At 34.5% G+C, this 17,324-nt stretch overlaps 4 protein-coding genes across 9 annotated transcripts; 1 reads left to right on the top strand and 3 right to left on the bottom strand.

Moving 5' to 3' along the window:
* Window positions 1-226: 226 nt before the first annotated feature.
* Window positions 227-1,423, bottom strand: LOC6650087 (translationally-controlled tumor protein homolog). Its single transcript, XM_002073172.4, has one exon. The coding sequence runs from the start codon at window positions 1,271-1,273 to the stop codon at window positions 755-757; it is 519 nt and encodes a 172-aa protein (XP_002073208.1). The 5' UTR covers window positions 1,274-1,423; the 3' UTR covers window positions 227-754.
* Window positions 1,424-1,916: 493 nt separating this feature from the next.
* LOC6650086 (succinate dehydrogenase cytochrome b560 subunit, mitochondrial) lies at window positions 1,917-2,683 on the top strand. The gene is made up of 2 exons (XM_002073171.4): window positions 1,917-1,997; window positions 2,066-2,683. Coding segments are annotated over exons 1-2 (513 nt in total). The 5' UTR covers window positions 1,917-1,995; the 3' UTR covers window positions 2,577-2,683.
* Window positions 2,684-3,016: 333 nt separating this feature from the next.
* LOC26528816 (nocturnin) lies at window positions 3,017-15,337 on the bottom strand. Of its 6 annotated transcripts, none has more exons than XM_047010612.1 (7): window positions 15,136-15,215; window positions 5,021-5,125; window positions 4,572-4,813; window positions 4,439-4,510; window positions 4,174-4,295; window positions 3,455-4,087; window positions 3,017-3,383 (listed from the first exon to the last, which is right to left on the bottom strand). In XM_047010612.1, exons 1-7 carry the CDS (start codon window positions 15,198-15,200, stop codon window positions 3,216-3,218), a joined length of 1,407 nt encoding a protein of 468 aa, XP_046866568.1. In that variant the 5' UTR covers window positions 15,201-15,215; the 3' UTR covers window positions 3,017-3,215. The 6 variants fall into 6 exon arrangements, with proteins under 6 accessions (XP_046866568.1, XP_015032434.1, XP_015032433.1 ...); XM_015176948.2 differs by lacking the exon at window positions 15,136-15,215 and adding an exon at window positions 6,802-6,896; XM_015176947.3 differs by lacking the exon at window positions 5,021-5,125 and having other exon boundaries at window positions 15,136-15,337.
* A 982-nt stretch (window positions 15,338-16,319) lies between these two features.
* LOC6650085 lies at window positions 16,320-16,835 on the bottom strand. The gene is made up of 2 exons (XM_002073170.2): window positions 16,558-16,835; window positions 16,320-16,483 (listed from the first exon to the last, which is right to left on the bottom strand). Exons 1-2 carry the CDS (start codon window positions 16,833-16,835, stop codon window positions 16,399-16,401), a joined length of 363 nt encoding a protein of 120 aa, XP_002073206.1. The 3' UTR covers window positions 16,320-16,398.
* Between the last annotated feature and the right edge of the window lie 489 nt (window positions 16,836-17,324).

The following is a 17,324-nucleotide window of genomic DNA, read 5'->3' as shown; positions in this document are numbered from 1 at the left end:
AGCCGTGGTGCGCATGACTCAGCAGCTGCTACCATGAATGCCGCCCGAAGTAGCCACCGTCTAAGGTCAATAGCATTTAAGTTGCCCTTGCCGAAAAAAGAAGCCGCCATGACTCAGGCTCAGACTGTGGAAAGCCTCTCCCTTGGGACTGTAACAAAGAAGGATCAAGAGAAAAAAAAGTACAGGCAGGCACATAGTTTTTTTTTACAGTTAAATCGCATGTTGATTTTCGTTTAATTCTTTGCAAGACTTTTTAATTCGTTTCTCTCATTGTGTTGGGATAAATGTAGGGAAAAATTGAAACATAAACGAAAAGATATACACAATAAATCTGCAGTTTTTTTTTGAGTTTTTGCTATCAAAATATGAATTATGTTAATATGCTGCTGTTTCACAATTACAATAGTTACGATAATTTAGTTATAATTATATTTTATCTACTGTATTTGTCTGTCTGTCTGTCCCACGGTTCGCCGACTGGTTACAATTACAAAATTTTGCCTGCACTTACATATTTGTCGTCTTGTTATCGGTGTTTTCTCCCCATTTTTACAATTAACATTTTACATCATATTTGAAAAGAATAAAATCGTAAGAAATTTTGGTCAAACATAAATCATCTGTGGCATAAACAATTGTAACTAAATGTCTGTTCTTTTAATGTAGTGTTTTTTTTATATATATGTAGATAGAGAAGGTATGCTTGATGTGAGTATGTCTCTCCTGTTGCTGGCATCTCTTGGTTGGGAATCGTTTAAAGCTTCTCCTCCTCGAGTCCATGCTTGAAGAACATCAAAACTGGTACACTCTGTCCATCGATCTCACGGTATTCCACAAGAGCCACCATACCATCGCAGTCCATCGACTCGCCGGTGAAGAATTGCAGCTCCTTAAAACGGCCCAAAATGTCCTTCATGGCTTTGTTCATGTTGGTCTTGAATACATCAACCTGGTCGGGTGCATTCTCTTCCAATTTGGCCAGAACCTTCTTCATGTAATCCTTGAGGTAGAGAGTGTAGGATTTCTTATCGCCAAAAGCAAAGCATTCTTGCAGACGATTGTTAAGGACAACATCAACACCGCTCTCAGTAGTGGTGTCGGTGCCCTCTGAGGCCTCCTCGGCTGATGGATTTGAGCCAGCAAGCTGGATATCGTCCTGGGTGCGGGAAATCAATTTACCGTACACCTCGTAGATAACCTCATCGACCAGCTTCATTTTGTAGGTGTCGGAGAACATCTCGTCACCAGTAATAATATCCTTGTAGACCTTCATAGTGTTGATATATGTACTTCCTCAACGTTAAGATGCTGGGCTGCAAAATTACTTGCAAAAAAATTGCAATTATAACTACACCGAACCGGGGGAACACAACGGGGGACAACTGCCACGCGCTCGAACAGCAAAAAGAAGAAAAAAATATGGCCGTTTTTTCCTCTTCCCTGTATTAGTGTTACCAGCGGTGAAATTGTCGAAAAATCCAGAGTCCCTGTATTTTCGGCTACCGTAATAGAGTTGCCACTAAATTTAATAAATTTTGTTGTGCACAATAATACAATTTTATTTTGTAAAAATCAACATAATAAAGACAAATAATACAATTCTATTTTGAAAAACTGAATACATTTTGGCATATCAATTTTTTTATACTGTTTGATTCCTTTTTTAATGTTTCCTCAATATTCTAAAACATTTAACATTTAACGTTTACGACAAGTCATACGTAGCGATATTTTAAATGGTTTTGATTAATTAATAATAGTTTTAAACGGAAATAAAAATGTGCAATTTGAATAAATAAATATGTATACTAAGTGCTAGCCAATAAAGCAGTATTGTTTGTTCTTTTCCGCGGCTTAGAATGAAAGGTGGAAAGAACTGCCAATACGTTTTAGTTAAATTTCTATTTGCGGTATTTTTATAATGTATAATAGCGAGTTAGCAGCTCTGCCGCGTTGCATATAAGTTTTAGGGGCCCATCGAGAAAAACGGGAAAAATGTAACTAAACTTTGTTTTTTTTAACCCACAATCATATATACTAATTATACGACGTTTCTATGACGAAGGTTTGCACTCACCAACACAATTACCCGCTCGGCGGCGTTGCGTCAGGGCCTTCTGGCCGCTGCCAATCGCCAAGTATCTCTAAAAGTTGTTCCCGTTGAGTCCACGGTCAAGGATGAGAGCTACTTCGAGAAAAACGAACGCCTGGGACGCAAAGTGTCGCCCCATTTGACCATCTATCAGCCACAGTTGACATCAATTCTATCGATTACCCATCGCGGTACAGGCATGGCTTTGGGCGTTGGTGTTTGGGCCTTAGGCCTGGGTGCTTTGATATCTTCCCACGATATTAGCCACTATGTAACCATTGTGGAGGGACTGCAATTGAGTGACGCCCAGTTGACGGCCATCAAGTTCATCATTGCCTATCCGGCAGGCTTTCACACAGCCAACGGCATTCGCCATTTGCTCTGGGATACTGGCCGTTTCCTCAAAATTAAGGAGGTCTATTCAACCGGTTATGCAATGCTCGCTGCCTCTTTTGTGCTCAGTGGCATCTTGGCTCTGCTTTAAACCTACATACTACTGGCTGTCAGTAAATTTAATTAAATTCTAGTGCGAAATGTGAACCTTTTGTGAAAAATGTTTAATACAAAGGCAAAATATATTTATTATTGCTAGTTCTTGTGTTACGTAACAAACAAACAGTGGGATGATGTCAAAGCACTGCAATTTGCCGAATTTGCGTGTTGAAATATCTTTATTTTGCGGCTCTAGATAATGATATTAGGCAGAACAATTAGAATAACGCACATAGATACCCAGCAAATTTGTATATAGATCGATTTGTATATAATGTACTTAAGCAGACTGCTAACAGAGAATTCAAATTTAACAGCCATTCGATAGCCTGAAAGTATGCAAGTATTTAATGCACAGTGATTCCAATATATTTGACAGAATGTTGTAGATCAAAAGTGTACAAGTTTTTAAATTAAAACCCTTTTTCACCCTTTTCTTATTTTCCTTTGTTTTATTATTGTGCATTTTGGATTATTTCTGTTACGATGAGGCTAAAATGTATCTAACAACTAATATCACAATTTATATGTATATATATAAAAATGTAAACTGAAACTGTAGAATGGTAAAATTAAGGATGCGTTTGATTTTCATTTGTTATTATGCGATTTTCTTTTTGTTTTTTGGATTCTATTGTATGATGTCGTGGGTTTTAGCTTCTGTACCCGCACCATCTACATTATCATTGATCAGTTCAAAATCACAGACCAAAGAGAAGTGATCCGATGGATATTGATAGCTGGGCGTACGATTTTTACCGATCTCTTCGCCATCGGGAAAGGCCAAACAGTTTTTGATCTGTTGGGAAAAACATTTAGTTTAAAATATAAAAAATTTAAAATAATACAAAGTATTGTTTTAATACTAACCTTTAGCTGTTCTGGTGTATAGAAGACGTAGTCAATAGTATGACAGACTTCACCCTCTTCCCGTATTTTCCATGTGGTATAGGGAGGCTCACGTTTTATCGATTGCGAAACCCATTCATTGGCATCATCACAGGGTTCTAGGATTTTCTCACGATCCATTTTCATATCAGCATAGGCACTGCCCAATTTCATTAGATCGCAATTGAGAATTGTGGCATAAATGGGTTCAATGGGTTCAGCATTGAAATCACCACATAGAAGCAAAGGACTCTCGCCAGCGAATTGCTTTACGAAACGTATCAAATCTCGTCCCTGTTCGTTGCGCAATTTGGCCAAAAGGGCACCATGACGAGCCTTCAAATGGGTAGTACACACACAGAACTCTTGGCCCGATGATTTTATTCGAAGTCTAGTGGCAATAGCCACTTGATTGCTTTGGACTCGCCATACCTCCAGAATGCGAGTATCATAGCCCATCAATTGAAATTTATCGCGTTTGTAGAATATAGCGCATCCATCTGGTCCATTATTTTGCTCTATATACAAACATGGTGAATCCGGTTTGGGAAAGAAAATGCCAGCATAATTTTGACTGCCCAATACAGTTTGCAAAAACTTGAAATGATCCACTTCCTAAAAAAAAAAAATGTATAACAAATTTGATGTTAAAGCGCGACTGCAGTTTATGATTATAAGATTGATTGGTTCGTAATAAATACTTGCAGACAAATAACATCCGGCTGATTTTGCAATATCTCCTGAACAATCAGATATTTACGATGTTGCCAGGTTAAGGCTTCCTCGGGACAACGTACAAAGCCATCATTATGCTGGCCAAGAGCTAGAAAAGAAAAACCAAATAAAATTAGATAGAAATACACATCTTTCAAAAACTAATACCGATACGTATGTGATTTCGTTTAATTAAAATGGTATCAATATTTGAAAGTAGTCACTGTTTAGATATCAAAATATCGTACTTACTTTGCGATAAGATATTCCATTGTAATAGACGTATAGTCTGAGTACCATCACCTTCAACTGGAGCACTGCAAACTGAATTGGGGAAAAACGCAATTAGAAAATAATAGAAAAATGCTTAATCAATTTAACCCACCACGTGAAACTGAATTCAATTTTAGGCAACGCAATCCATCGGTGACATCTTCATCATCATCATCTGGAACCGTGGACTTAACAAAATACCGATTCAATAGCGATGGCTGCTCCAGGCCACCGCCTCGCAGTTGTTGGACATGCTGTAACAAAGCTGGAGTACTTAATCCTTTGGGCAGTTCCAAACCATCATCCTGAGAGTCAACATTATTGATTTTGGGTGCCGAATTGAATGAGCCCATTCTAAATATAATAGAGAGCATTTAAAACATTTAGTAAGTGAAATAAATTCTACAAGCGATTTAACAATATCAAAAACGTGCCAAGAAATGTTTCTAAAAGCAATGATAACCTCCATTCCATTAAACAACAATCAGAATAAGAATCATAATAACAACAACAGCAAACAAACTATATACATATATGTATATCTGATTTATAAATACTCACAAAGCCTCGGGTTTTCTATATAGAATTTTTCTTAGTATTATACTAAAAATGAATAGACTATGACTATGACGTTGACTTGCATTGAATTTGGCCATTCTCACTTTGCTGTAATGAACAAAGCAATTTTGTTTTTTTTGGTTTGATTTTAATTTTTTTATGATTTTGTTAACATTTTAAGTTGAATGTTCCATAATAAAAGCAAAAAAAAAAAATTTTTAAATTAAATATATACAGAAAATTGTAAAAAAAAAACGTAAAATAAATGATTAACTGAGACTGAAATCAAATGCTAAGTAAAGTATTTCAAATATAAATCAATCAAATTTATTCTCAGCAGGAACGAACCCATCTAATTGTTTAGATGGGCTAACTATATCATAGAAAGGTAAATTGTAAATATTTTCTATGATTTTTTAAGTTTACGTAGAACTTTTTTAAAAGTGTTTAGAACAAATTGCTGATAAACTTTTATAACAATCATAATTAAACAAAAGATATATTTTTGGCGGTGTTTATATTTAGCAAGTTTTATGCACAATTTTAATTAACAAAAAGTCAAAATTGATAAGCAGGAACTAAGGCAAAAATTGGAGAGTTTAGATTAACAGAGATAAATGAGAGAGAAAGACAGCGAGAGAGGACCCAGAGAACTTGGCTAATTGTATCTATGGCTTTCACGTATCTCAAAACTCAAACGAGAGCATCTGCCGCCTACGCCACAAAGTTAAAGCCAAAAAAAATTGAAACAAAATCTCAATCAGCACGGTCAATAGCTTCACAGCTGTTGGGCGGGTTTTTTTTTGTCGTGCGAGAAACCAGTTAAAGGGAGAGGGGTAGGGAGATTGTGGTGTACGCGATCAATCACAGTCACAATCACAATCACAACACAAACTCACCTGGTCAACATCACCTTTTGCAGGTAGGCCTTACGATCGTTCTTACAGGGAGCCTTATTGGCACGTTTCATAGGCAAAGTTTGCTCCATGATTGAAAGGGAAAGGATTGAATGTTCTTTTCAGTATTATTATTATTATTTTTGGGGGATTTTGTTTCTTATTTGTCTTAACGACTGCCGAAAATTTTGTGTGGTGGGTGTGAATGTGCGCTTGCAAGCGACTTTGGCGAAACTGAATGCCAACTGAAATGCGGCGTTTTATTAGAGAGATCATCAGCCAGGGAGAAACAGTGAGATAGATATATATGTATAAAGAGAGGGAGAGAGAGAGAGAGACAGTGTGTGTGTGTGTGTGTGTATATATATGAAGAAACGAGTATTTCAGCTTAAGCACTGAGAGATGTATCTGTAAGATACAGAACAAGATCAATAAGTACGTTCTTACTCAAACTCACGTGCGTGTGTACCAAACAAAAGAACGTTGCTACTGCTGACAGCATTGTTAAATATTTATGCGTTTTTTTGTGATTGTTGTTGTTATTGTTGTGGTTTTTGTCTATAGCTTTTGTTTCGTTTACGATTCCAATTTCGCTTTCGTTCTGCTCAAAATCCTTTCTCTCTCACTCATCTCTCTATGCATGTATGTATGTACATGTATATCTTTGCCTAATGTCCCAGACTGATGTATGCCTAAACAGAACAACAAAATGCAAATCCCATTCGTCCCATAATTATGCAAAAGATACAAAATCAATTGTATCTCAAACGACGCAGTTACATGCGTAATGAGTCTCAGAACTTCTTTTGCCCATACATATGTACCCACACACGTACACACACCCGATATCGCTATATATGGTAGATATATATAATCGTATAATCTTACCTGGGTATGGGCACAGCCACACGCCTTGCAAAAGTCTTCGATGTGACTATCAGACGCGAAGTTTTCATAAGAAACTCCATTTCTATTATATTTCGTTTCTTTTTTCTTTCTATATATCTTACTTAAATATTATTAGTGATTTCTTTTAGTTTTAGATTTAGCTATCACGTATTAAGTTTTCAAAAACTGTTCACAATTTCTTATCACTAGGATAGCTTAAAATGTTTCATATTTCGGCTCAATATGGCTATCTCAAAGAGACGTGGTTCTAGCTGTATTTCCTACAAAAATATAGAAGCAAAAATTATATTAGTTTCATTTTTGATGGGTTTTGAGGTTTGAATGTTTCAGGGCAAATCAATGTTGCAACCACTTGCAAAATGCGAATTAATTTGCAAATCTTTTACACATGTTACAGATTTCATTTCTTATCAGTAGAACGTGACTTTTTCAACTGATAGAGTACTCATTTGACAAGAAATGTTTCTTTACAATCATGTCAAATTTACTTCACAACTGATTTCATTACTTTACGTTTCAAAAAAAAAATGTAATGACGTTATTTAATTTAAAATCCATCAAAGTCCTAAAAGGATTACGCTTAGCTGATTTTTCTTACTAAAGAACTAAAGAAATGTTTTAAATTCAAATATATAATAATCAGCATTGGATGGCAGCCAATATTTTTGAACCTCGACTGTCTGAAATTAGTTCTCAATAAGTTTTTGATTTCGAATTTGTCGAATTGAATGAACCATTCTAAATAGAACAAAAACCATTTAAAACATGTTTAGAGGATGGAGGAAAATCTTTAAAAGATTTAATAATACAAATACATATGAATGTTCTAAATTAAGAAATAGCTTCTTGGAGCAGAATTAAAATCTATCTTCATTTTTAAATAACATATTTTCTTAGACTTTCATTTTAAGTTATTATTTTAAAATTTCTATCAAGAATAAATTATTAGACTTCCTTCGCTTACTTAACGTAAGACGATCCTGACTGATCCTAAAATTCGAATAAGCAGAGAAATTTATTTATTAATTTCTAAGGTCCTTTACAAATCTTAGTCCTTAGCCCAATTTCTGCCGTTGTTTGTTCGGTCCTTTGATCAGCCAACGCATTGCATCAATCCCTAACAAAAACAATCCATTACGAGAATTTTTATAGTAAATCATTCTTATTGAGTTTGAGTTTTAACCCAAAAATCGTAGCAATAACTCGATAGGTCGATATTTGTACGATAATTGTTGCTGTCTCTGTTGTTTTATTGAATTTTTTTTGTGCAAATTGTGCAAGGTTAGTTATTTTTGAAAATTGTTGGCTAAAGAACACTTGACACGCTGCCAGCCATGAACTTGATTTATAAGCGTCACGACAGCAACAACAACAACAACAGCAGCAACAGCAACAAGTTTTTGTCACACTTGCCTCTCCCCTTTCGCTACCCACCCTTCCCTGTGACGATGCGATGTCTTAGTGCTCACCTTACAAGATATAACAGCAGATCTCGGGGCGGCTCATAATCGATAAGTGGTTGAAGCGGCGGCATCATGTCTCTGGTGGTCACACCCTCCTCTATCCTACTCTCCTCTCTTTGGGCCGGTTCACAATCAGCATCAACCATTTCCTTGGGCATTTCCAGTTTACGTGCGGCCAGACGCTGTTTCATCTGTGCCGTGGAGGTCATTGCCGAGGTTTTGGCTAAAGCTTCCGCAATTTCATATTGCTTAAGGAAATCCTCTTTTTGTGGCATGCCACCAAGAGTCAAGATATTTTGATGACATTTATCAGTGCATAATAGTGTGCACATCTCATTGATTAGGGCATTCGAGTGGATTAATTGACTATCTCCTCTAGCCATTTGCTGGCAATTTAAACAGGGTATTATTTCGCGAGAGCGATTGCCCATCAAATTTAGATCGAGAGGATCTTCTTGTGGAGATGGTGGCTCTGATGTTTGTTCATCGATTTGAAAATATTGCGGCGGTGGCTCATCCTCATCACGTCCTGGTTGTGATCGGCCCGCATTGTGATGCAATAGCAGAGCTGTAACTGGCATTGCCTTGCCCAAGGCAGGCTGGCGGCGATGCCCCAATTTATCCATCGAAAAGAATTGATTATTCTTTTTAAATTTTGATTTTTCACTTTATTTTTTGTTGCGTACGACGATCGACCCGCTGTCCGTTTAGAACCTCCAATTACAATTAATACGCGCGTGCGTTGCTTTTCCTTATTTATATCCATTTTTTGTTCGTTTGTTGTAGTTGTTGTTGTTGTTGTTGTTGGCTCTAGCCATGATCGAGGCAATCAAGTGGAAGTGGAGTGAAGTATGTATATATAGTACACCTCTGCCTCTCTCTATCTTTGTCTCTCCCTCTCCCACTCATTAATAATTGTTGTTGCTACGGCTGCTGCTGTTGTTGCTACTGTCGAGTCATAGGTCTGTCCAGTCTGTCTATCAGCCAGTCAGTCAGTCTGTCTGTGCGTTACTCTAGTTAAGGCAAACAAGTTAAGTTTTTGTTTTCATTTTTTATATTTTTTTTTTGCAGTTACTTTATTTTACTTTCCAAAATGTCAAATTTAATTTTGTTTATAAAATATTTATTGTATCTTATTTCTTGACTTTCTTTTGTTGTTGTTATTAGTTTGTTTTTTTTCTCTCGTCAATAAAGATAATAAAACTTCAAGGTGAAAACTTGTACTAATTGATCTCATAAATGTTTTAGCATGACCTGATGATTAATTTCTTCGACTTTAATTTTATAATGTCTATAAACTTCATATTTAGAAACTGAGAATTTCAATACAAATTGGAAAGAAATTTTTTTTTTAAGGTTTTTCTAGTTACAGCAGATTTAAGCTAATCCAAAATAGGCTTAAGCTGAGCCGACTTCTAGCCAAACATGTCCAGCATTATAATTTTTGTATTAACTTATAACATATATCAATACACAAAATGTTTAATGATTTTTTTAACGATTTTAATTTAAATCACTAATGATTCTTTGAAACTATATTATAATTCCATCCACTTTGGCTCCGTCGCCGCAGTCGACTTATGTATGTAAATGTCGGAAAGGATAAACAAGTGAATGAGAGACAAACACAACTGAATAACTTGAGGGAAAGAGATGGAACAAATTCCAATAGAAAAAATAAAGGAGGTAAGGTTAGTCAAATTCAATTTAAATATCAATTCCAATAAATTACTATAGACTATATACCTACAAATACCCTACTTTATGCCAAATCACAAATTTTAATTATATTATGTGTGTATATTGAGGCCCATTCATTTGGACAGACGTCACTTAAACTGACAATTCGTAGTTTCATTTATCATATGCTTTTACTAGCGTTTCTCTCACCTCCAAAGCAAATTTAAACCTAATAAATTATTGAAATTTTTTGCTCTATCACGATTAGCATATAGTCAAGTACAAATTAATTGTAGAAAAATGTTATTCCATTTGATAAAACAAAAAAATAAATAAATTGCATTATAGTTTCCGGAATCTGTAAAATTTGTTTTTGTTCCTTCGAATTTTTCACAACAGCCGAAAAGTAGGCACTTAAATTGCATAGAAAAACAAAAACTTTGCTAAATTTACAAATTTTTATGAACTTGGCAACCAACAAAATAAAACAACACCTTCTACATACCTCGAGCTGGTACTAATTGTTTTTTTTTCTTTGTCAAAAATTGTATTTCCTTCTTCTTTTAATTACGCTGCCTTTTTAGTTGTTTAAGCAGCTAGTGCTAATAGAAATCGAACAATTTTTTTTTGCTCTGTCTCTTTTTTTTTGGCTATGCACTGCGGAAAGTCTGACAAAATAAACAAGAGCAGTGTCCGTCATTGAGTTTTATTTATAAGGCCTATGCATACATATATATTATAAATATATGTGTGTATATATGTAGGTATGGCATATTGTCAACATGTTGAAAATGTTTCATGAACTTGGCAAACTTTTCTGTTCTCGCTCAATGTTTATGACAACTCAACTCATTTGGTTTTGATCCGGGGGAGGGCGTTCGCCTTACTTGTATACTCAGTTGCCATCTGGACACCTGTCTGCTGACTCTAGATTAATTTAATAGTAACGAAATAATATATATGTATAAATAAAAAAATTGAACCAATTGCTAGATGGCAACGCGTCTTTGTCGAGCTGATAGTGTTATCAGAAATTTTAAGACAAGAATTGCAAATCTAATTGATAGACTTTCAGATGACCTATGACAGAAGTAGCTAGGAAGAGCAAGGCTTTAAAAAGCTTAAAAATTAATTGTAACAACTTCATGTTAATATTTTAACTGCATTAGTTTAATTTTTAATAAAATGCCTTCTTATTGAACATTATGTTGCTATTGTGCTTTGCGGATTGTGGGATCTTTCAGACAATTGTCGTGATAATTTTTCGGGTGGTTTTTGTGTAGACGTCTTTTAATTCAATCAGAAAAACTAATACTAGTGTACTAATCCTTTAAGATCGGTTGAGAGGTAGGAAAAATACTTTATAGTTGCATTCCATTAGATATGATATAAAGATTTGCACTGATTTTTAATGTTTAGTTCGATTTTTAAAACTAAAAATATTTCAAAAACTGTATTTCTTAAAAGTGTTGATTTCTTTTATTGGCAATCAGATTGGCCCTGAAATATCTAAGCATACAAATTTTCAGCGCTTTCATCTGACATTTTTTATACAGGGTATATGTATTTTTATATATTTGTGTATATTAAGTGCTTTTGTTTTCCCGACACGATTACCAGACTCTGATTTCGTTATACAACCCATTGGGACACACACAAATACATATGTATGTTCACACACATAATCGCCGCTTGGGCAATCTTGGAAATAACTGGATTTAGTCTGGCCGAAGCCAATTTCATCTGCCTACTTTACGACAAAAAGAATCTATTATGCCATATATAAGCAGATTTCGCCATTTTGCAAGTGGTTAAGCAGGATTGCAGGGTATAGATGATGCATTTGCATAATGAGTCATAGAGTTTTTGTATAACACAAACTCACCATTTCTAAGCCTGCACCGAAATGCCACAGCACATTATTCGCGGAGCTTGAAAAGGCTCAAAGGATCGAAACGTAAATAGAGAACAAAAAACCAGAAAATTATTGAGCTTTCAGCGATTTAAATGATCCGCCAAACCGCAAAGAACTAAACTCGATGATTGGTGCTTTGCGGCATTTATACAATGGTGAGGGCTTATTATCAAAGAGAGGTCTCTCCTCTCTCTCTCTCTCTCCCTACGTCTTTTGCAATCATTTTGCTGATAAGGATACTGTGATGAATTCTCTAGACAATACTGAAATATTGTACAATCGTTTACCGCTCTTTTTCTCACACAATCTCTCTCCGTCTTTCTCTCCCTCTTTGTAAATTCTCGTGGTATAGTTTCTATTTGTAATGAGTTCAATGCCTCTCATCTTCTGTTCGCTCTTTTCTGTAAAGACCCTAATGTAATGCTTATGTTATGCTGATATTATTTTCAGTTTTTGAACTAACTTCATTAGTTTCTGATTAGTAACTTCCCTTTTTTAATATGCGAAATTTATAGTCTTGAAGGTCGTAGTGATTGAACCTTCGCCGCTTAATTAGATGGATATACTTTGCGGACACCTAATAATAATTTACATAAATTTAAAGACCTTCTATAATCTATTTAATGGAAATACTATACGTGTTTCAGGCTACAAAACCCTTTATTATTATCGTTTATAGAAAGAAAGGAATAAAAGCATGTTATAGCAAGTTTTTTACTCACAGCATTAAAATGCTACCTAAAAGATAGTTAGACCAGAGTTGAAGAATTGTTTCCTTGCAAAAAACGCTTTCATATTGCAAAACAAGGTCAATGAATCATTCTTACGAGTAGGTCACGCCAATTGTTATACCATACCAATAACTAAACGTTTCATCTACAATTTGTAAATTTATGCGATAACAATGGCATTGACATTACTTGGTCTGAGTCTGGACTAATGTCTGCTGCCATGTGAATACTCATGGAGTGTATATCTTATCAAGAAAGTGTGGCTACTAATGCTGGGGGTGTTTGACAGCCACTTATTCACCTTGGCTGAAAGTTGTTTGTCGAGACGATCATAAAAATGGCAAGCAGCCTATTATTTATGATGCTCTGATAAGAAAGAGAGAATGCAAAAAAAATCATATAAAATTAAAAAGGTGACGTATATGTACATTCCCCCGATCCTAGATCAATTTGGTATAAATTAGTTTGAGCTGGTTGCATTTGCGCAGTAAATTCTAGTCAAAACCATGTGTCCACGCTTCCATGTCTCAAGGGTGACGGTTGTAGGGGGATTTAAGTTAGATTAAATTTGTATATAACTAGGAATAGTTCCATTTTATTGAATTGCTCAGCCAGTGGTCTAGTTAATTTAGATAAGATTAGCTTTATGCATATATGTATATAATTATTTTTTTGTTTTTTGTATGACCTTGTTATATGATCGTGTCTAAAGTTCAATCTTTATATTTATCGGTTTCGTTAGTCGCTTATCAGTCAGCCAAAAAGCGTGCCGCAAATCAGAATCTTCACTTGGTGTTAGTAGTAAGTTTATATATACATATACATACGTATTTGGAATTTGCACTGACAGTGCTTGAGCAATATATAGTAGGTATATTTGTACCTTGCCAAATGAATGCTAAATGCTATGGTAATTGCTTTTTCTAGTAAACACCTAAGTAAACATGATGATTAGGTGATACCAAAACCAATTCATTTAGGAATTCTAGCTGTGACTGGTTAAAATAGGGCACGGGTCTAAATAACAACATTTTGGGGTAGGTTAGGAAGTGGGTATCACCCATGAGATGATTTTTCTGAAGCAATATGTGTGTATATATGTATAAATATTTGATATTTACTCTAGCAGCTTCTGGTAATAGTAAATAGTAGAATGTTAGATGTTTGTTTAAAAGTAAGCCAAAATTTATATAAAAAGGGATAGAAAGAGATTATTTCAGGATCTTAAATAACGAAACATTTTATTGACTAAAATAAAAGGCATGTATGTACATACATACATATACATACAAATAGTCTGTATAATTCATACATACTCTGACAAATTAGAGCTAACGTGCAGACTTTTGTCCATCTGTTCTTTATAGTAATACATTCAATCAACGTGATGGGCCTAGTATGTAAAAAGAAACTTAATTTAATTATGATTAAATGCCGGGTTACTACCCAATTCCCCGGCAATAATAAGCCCCTTTGTTATCACAACAGATCTTTTGTGTGTGTCAAATTATGCACACAACACTCTTAACAGCTGTGTGTTTGTTTGTTTGTATGTATGTATATGTAGTACATGGAATGTGCTCGACAACATTACACAAAGAAGTCTTATAGTAATTAAAAAGACATTTCTGTTGTCAAGGTTCGTTTTCAGTTCATCAGATTGTCGACTGTCAGATACCTTTTATTTAGAATTAACATAAGAAAGTTAATTTCTAAAGAATGGTTTTACATTTTAAAAGATGTAAGTAATAAATTAGTCAACAACCACAACTAAAGTAATATGTGAATATTATACATATTTAAATATCATAGGTAAGAGGATATTTCCAATTTTCTCTTTCCTATTAAAGTGACTTGAGTCAAACCAAGAATATGAAAATCTTATTGCTCTGAAACAATAATTTCTACTGAAGGATTTTTTATCGTTTACCTATACTCCTAAATATAAAAATATATGTAAATACAGGGTATTAGAGGGACGTCTGTCCACTTGAGTAAATTACATGAGTGTAGGGGAAGTGAATGTCATGTAGGGACCTACAAGCCAATTTCCAAGCCGCCTTAAACCCAAACAAAAACGTGCGATGACACTGAGAAGACTGCAAGCACACATACTCAACACACACATAAACACACATACACACACCCAGAATTAAAGAGAGAGCAACCATAGAGGGGGATAGAGTGAAAAAGGCCGATTGGAGCAAAGAAAAGTAAATTCGTATTTGTGGAATAAACTAGACGAATAAAGAAAACCAAATAAACATAACGAAATGAAACTGAATAAATGCATAACGAGAAATGAGCAGCAAAAAAAAAAAACAATATATATATACATACATATGTATGTATACAAATATAGAAGGTAAATTATGACATGCAAAGGTTGCTTTTTTGTTGCTCTTGTTGTTTTGTCAATAAATTCTCAAAGGAGTGTGAAGGACACACCCAAAACAACACAGAACCAAACACAAAGAAACAATAAACAAAGGTCTTTCTACATATATTAGGTAATGAAACTTACAAGAATTTCTTAAAGAACTTGTAAAATGCAACCACAAAATACACAAGTGTTGAAATTAATTTCATTCTTCTTATTTTATTTTTTGTGTTTTGTACAATTTAATTATATTAATTTCTTTTTGTTTTCCCAAAAGAATACACACAACACTTGAGGTGATAGTTCATTAAATGCAAAGTTCATCTATATTATTATCATTGAAAAAACATTGGAAAATCACTGAAAATTTATTTATTTTTGTTTTTATTAATTATTGTTTCGACTATTTCACTTTAATCAACCAAAATTTCACTATCAATGTCATTTCCGCATTGAACACGTTTTTCACACTAAAAACGACGAAAAAAAGTCCAAACACTGTGTATATGGCGCCACTTACTGAAAGAGAAATTTCAAGAGCATCGAAAGAGAGCGCCTAATATTGCATTTGGGGGATAGAGAGAGGCATGGAGGATAGAAAAAAAAGAGAAAGAGAGAGAGAGAGTTGTTCGGTGTAGAAAGGAAAAGCTATGCAGTCAATGGGCTAAATTTGCTACGGCTATGAAGATTTTGGAATCCCCTTACAAGTATCACAAACTTTGAAAAGTTTAATAATTTTTAAGTTAAAGTAGAGTATTCTTGAAGAACTTTATATGTATACCTTTTTTGTAGAATGTTTCACCAAGTTTGAAGTGAAAGTTATTATCTATTTAACATTTTTCCATATTTAGTCTATTATCTTCATTATATGAACAATTCTTACATTATGTGGTAACATAGTAATGGTTAGTAAACCAATTCAATATTATAAGAATGAATATTGTTAAATTTTAATATTCAGCCATCAAAAGTTAAGACTTGTAAAATAAAATAAGGATGTTGCTTTTAAAAAGGGGCACAAGTACCCTTACTTTTCTTTAAGCTTACGTGATAAGAGCAGAATGATTTCCAAATTGGATGTACCCTAAAACATTGGTACCGCATTCCACGACATTTCTATATGTTGTGAACGTAAGGCAATAAACCTTTCCAATTTGTTTATTGTGTGGGCGTTTTAAGAGAATAAAAAGCTCTCCATTGCTAGTTAATAAAGAGAGTTTAAGAACAAAAGCTTTCAGTTTAAAACTTTTTGTTGTTATTTAAAAGCTGTAATGTCAGCTGTTTTGTGAAAGTTTTGTAAAGTTTAGCACACATTGGGTCGAAACCAATTCAAAATAAACTGAACTTTTAATGCAAAAAGCTTAACTAAATGTATACAAATATATATGATAAATATAACAAAGAAAACTAATAATTTGAAGGTGTATAATCGAAGGCAGGTCCCACACGAATGGCTATATTCACAGGTTGATTCAAACGCTCTTCCATAATGCTGTAAGGCAAAAATCATAGCCAATAATAATAATAATAACAATACCTTGGGCTTATCTTTTAAATAACACTTACCGTTTATCTATATCGGTTTCACAATGCCGATAGCCTTTCCGTCTTGACGATTTATTCATACGCAATGATCGCCTCAGCTCTTTGGGTAAAGGTTTATTAGTTTCTCGTTTAATAAAATTGCCAAATTGATGACATTTCTCTGCGAATCTTTGCCAAACTAGAAAAAATAACTTATTACGACTATGACGATCGCGAAACGATGTTGATGTTCCATTTGATCTTGGTATATCATTGCAGCAGTCTCGCAGCTCTGTAGTGGACACCAACCACGACGACATGTTGATAAAGACTGGCGTTTAGAAGAGCTTACTATTAGCTATCTCCAATAGAAATTGATAAGATTTTAAGGTGGCAATTGAAACCTGTTCAAATACTCTACGTTTTTCTCATTTCTAATGCCGGAAATGAGAATTCGCTTCTCATACCCTTGAAAATACTAAAAAGGCAATTTACTAAATGAACTGTACAATGATATTACAATTGACTTGCATTGTGAAATCCAAGAACCAAAAAACACACAAAAATAGGCAAAGAAATTCAATTTTCCTGAAAAGCGAACTAATCTCGCCTGTGTCGGCCATCTAGCCTCTGGCTAGAAACTCAGGGTCCTAGTGTCGGCCGGTGCTGGGGTCTGCAAAACTGAAATACACAATGTGCTGCAGTTATGAATTTCTGCCATAGGATATTTTCAATAAAATCTCCAAAATGTTTTGGGGGGTGGATGGTATAGTAAAGGATATGCCCAATGACAACATGTCCTGTAACAA

Source organism: Drosophila willistoni, chromosome 3R (assembly GCF_018902025.1).
Source record: "Drosophila willistoni isolate 14030-0811.24 chromosome 3R, UCI_dwil_1.1, whole genome shotgun sequence".
Taxonomy (NCBI): Eukaryota; Metazoa; Arthropoda; class Insecta; order Diptera; family Drosophilidae; genus Drosophila; species Drosophila willistoni.
Note: the sequence above shows the minus strand (reverse complement) of the source record. Positions and strands in the feature narration are given on the sequence as shown.

Bases quoted from the DNA above. Each gene is read 5' to 3' on its own strand.
- LOC6650087 (XM_002073172.4), bottom strand. From the start codon at position 1,273: ATGAAGGTCTACAAGGATATTATTACTGGTGACGAGATGTTCTCCGAC.
- LOC26528816 (XM_015176948.2), bottom strand. From the start codon at position 6,881: ATGGAGTTTCTTATGAAAACTTCGCGTCTGATAGTCACATCGAAGACT. The intron at 4,296-4,438 runs GTAAGTACGATA...TTTCTTTTCTAG, and splicing joins ATGGAATATCTTATCGCAAA to CTCTTGGCCAGCATAATGAT. The intron at 4,088-4,173 runs GTATTTATTACG...TTTTTTTTTTAG, and splicing joins CGGATGTTATTTGTCTGCAA to GAAGTGGATCATTTCAAGTT.
- LOC6650085 (XM_002073170.2), bottom strand. From the start codon at position 16,835: ATGTCGTCGTGGTTGGTGTCCACTACAGAGCTGCGAGACTGCTGCAAT. The intron at 16,484-16,557 runs GTAAGTGTTATT...TTTGCCTTACAG, and splicing joins GAAACCGATATAGATAAACG to CATTATGGAAGAGCGTTTGA.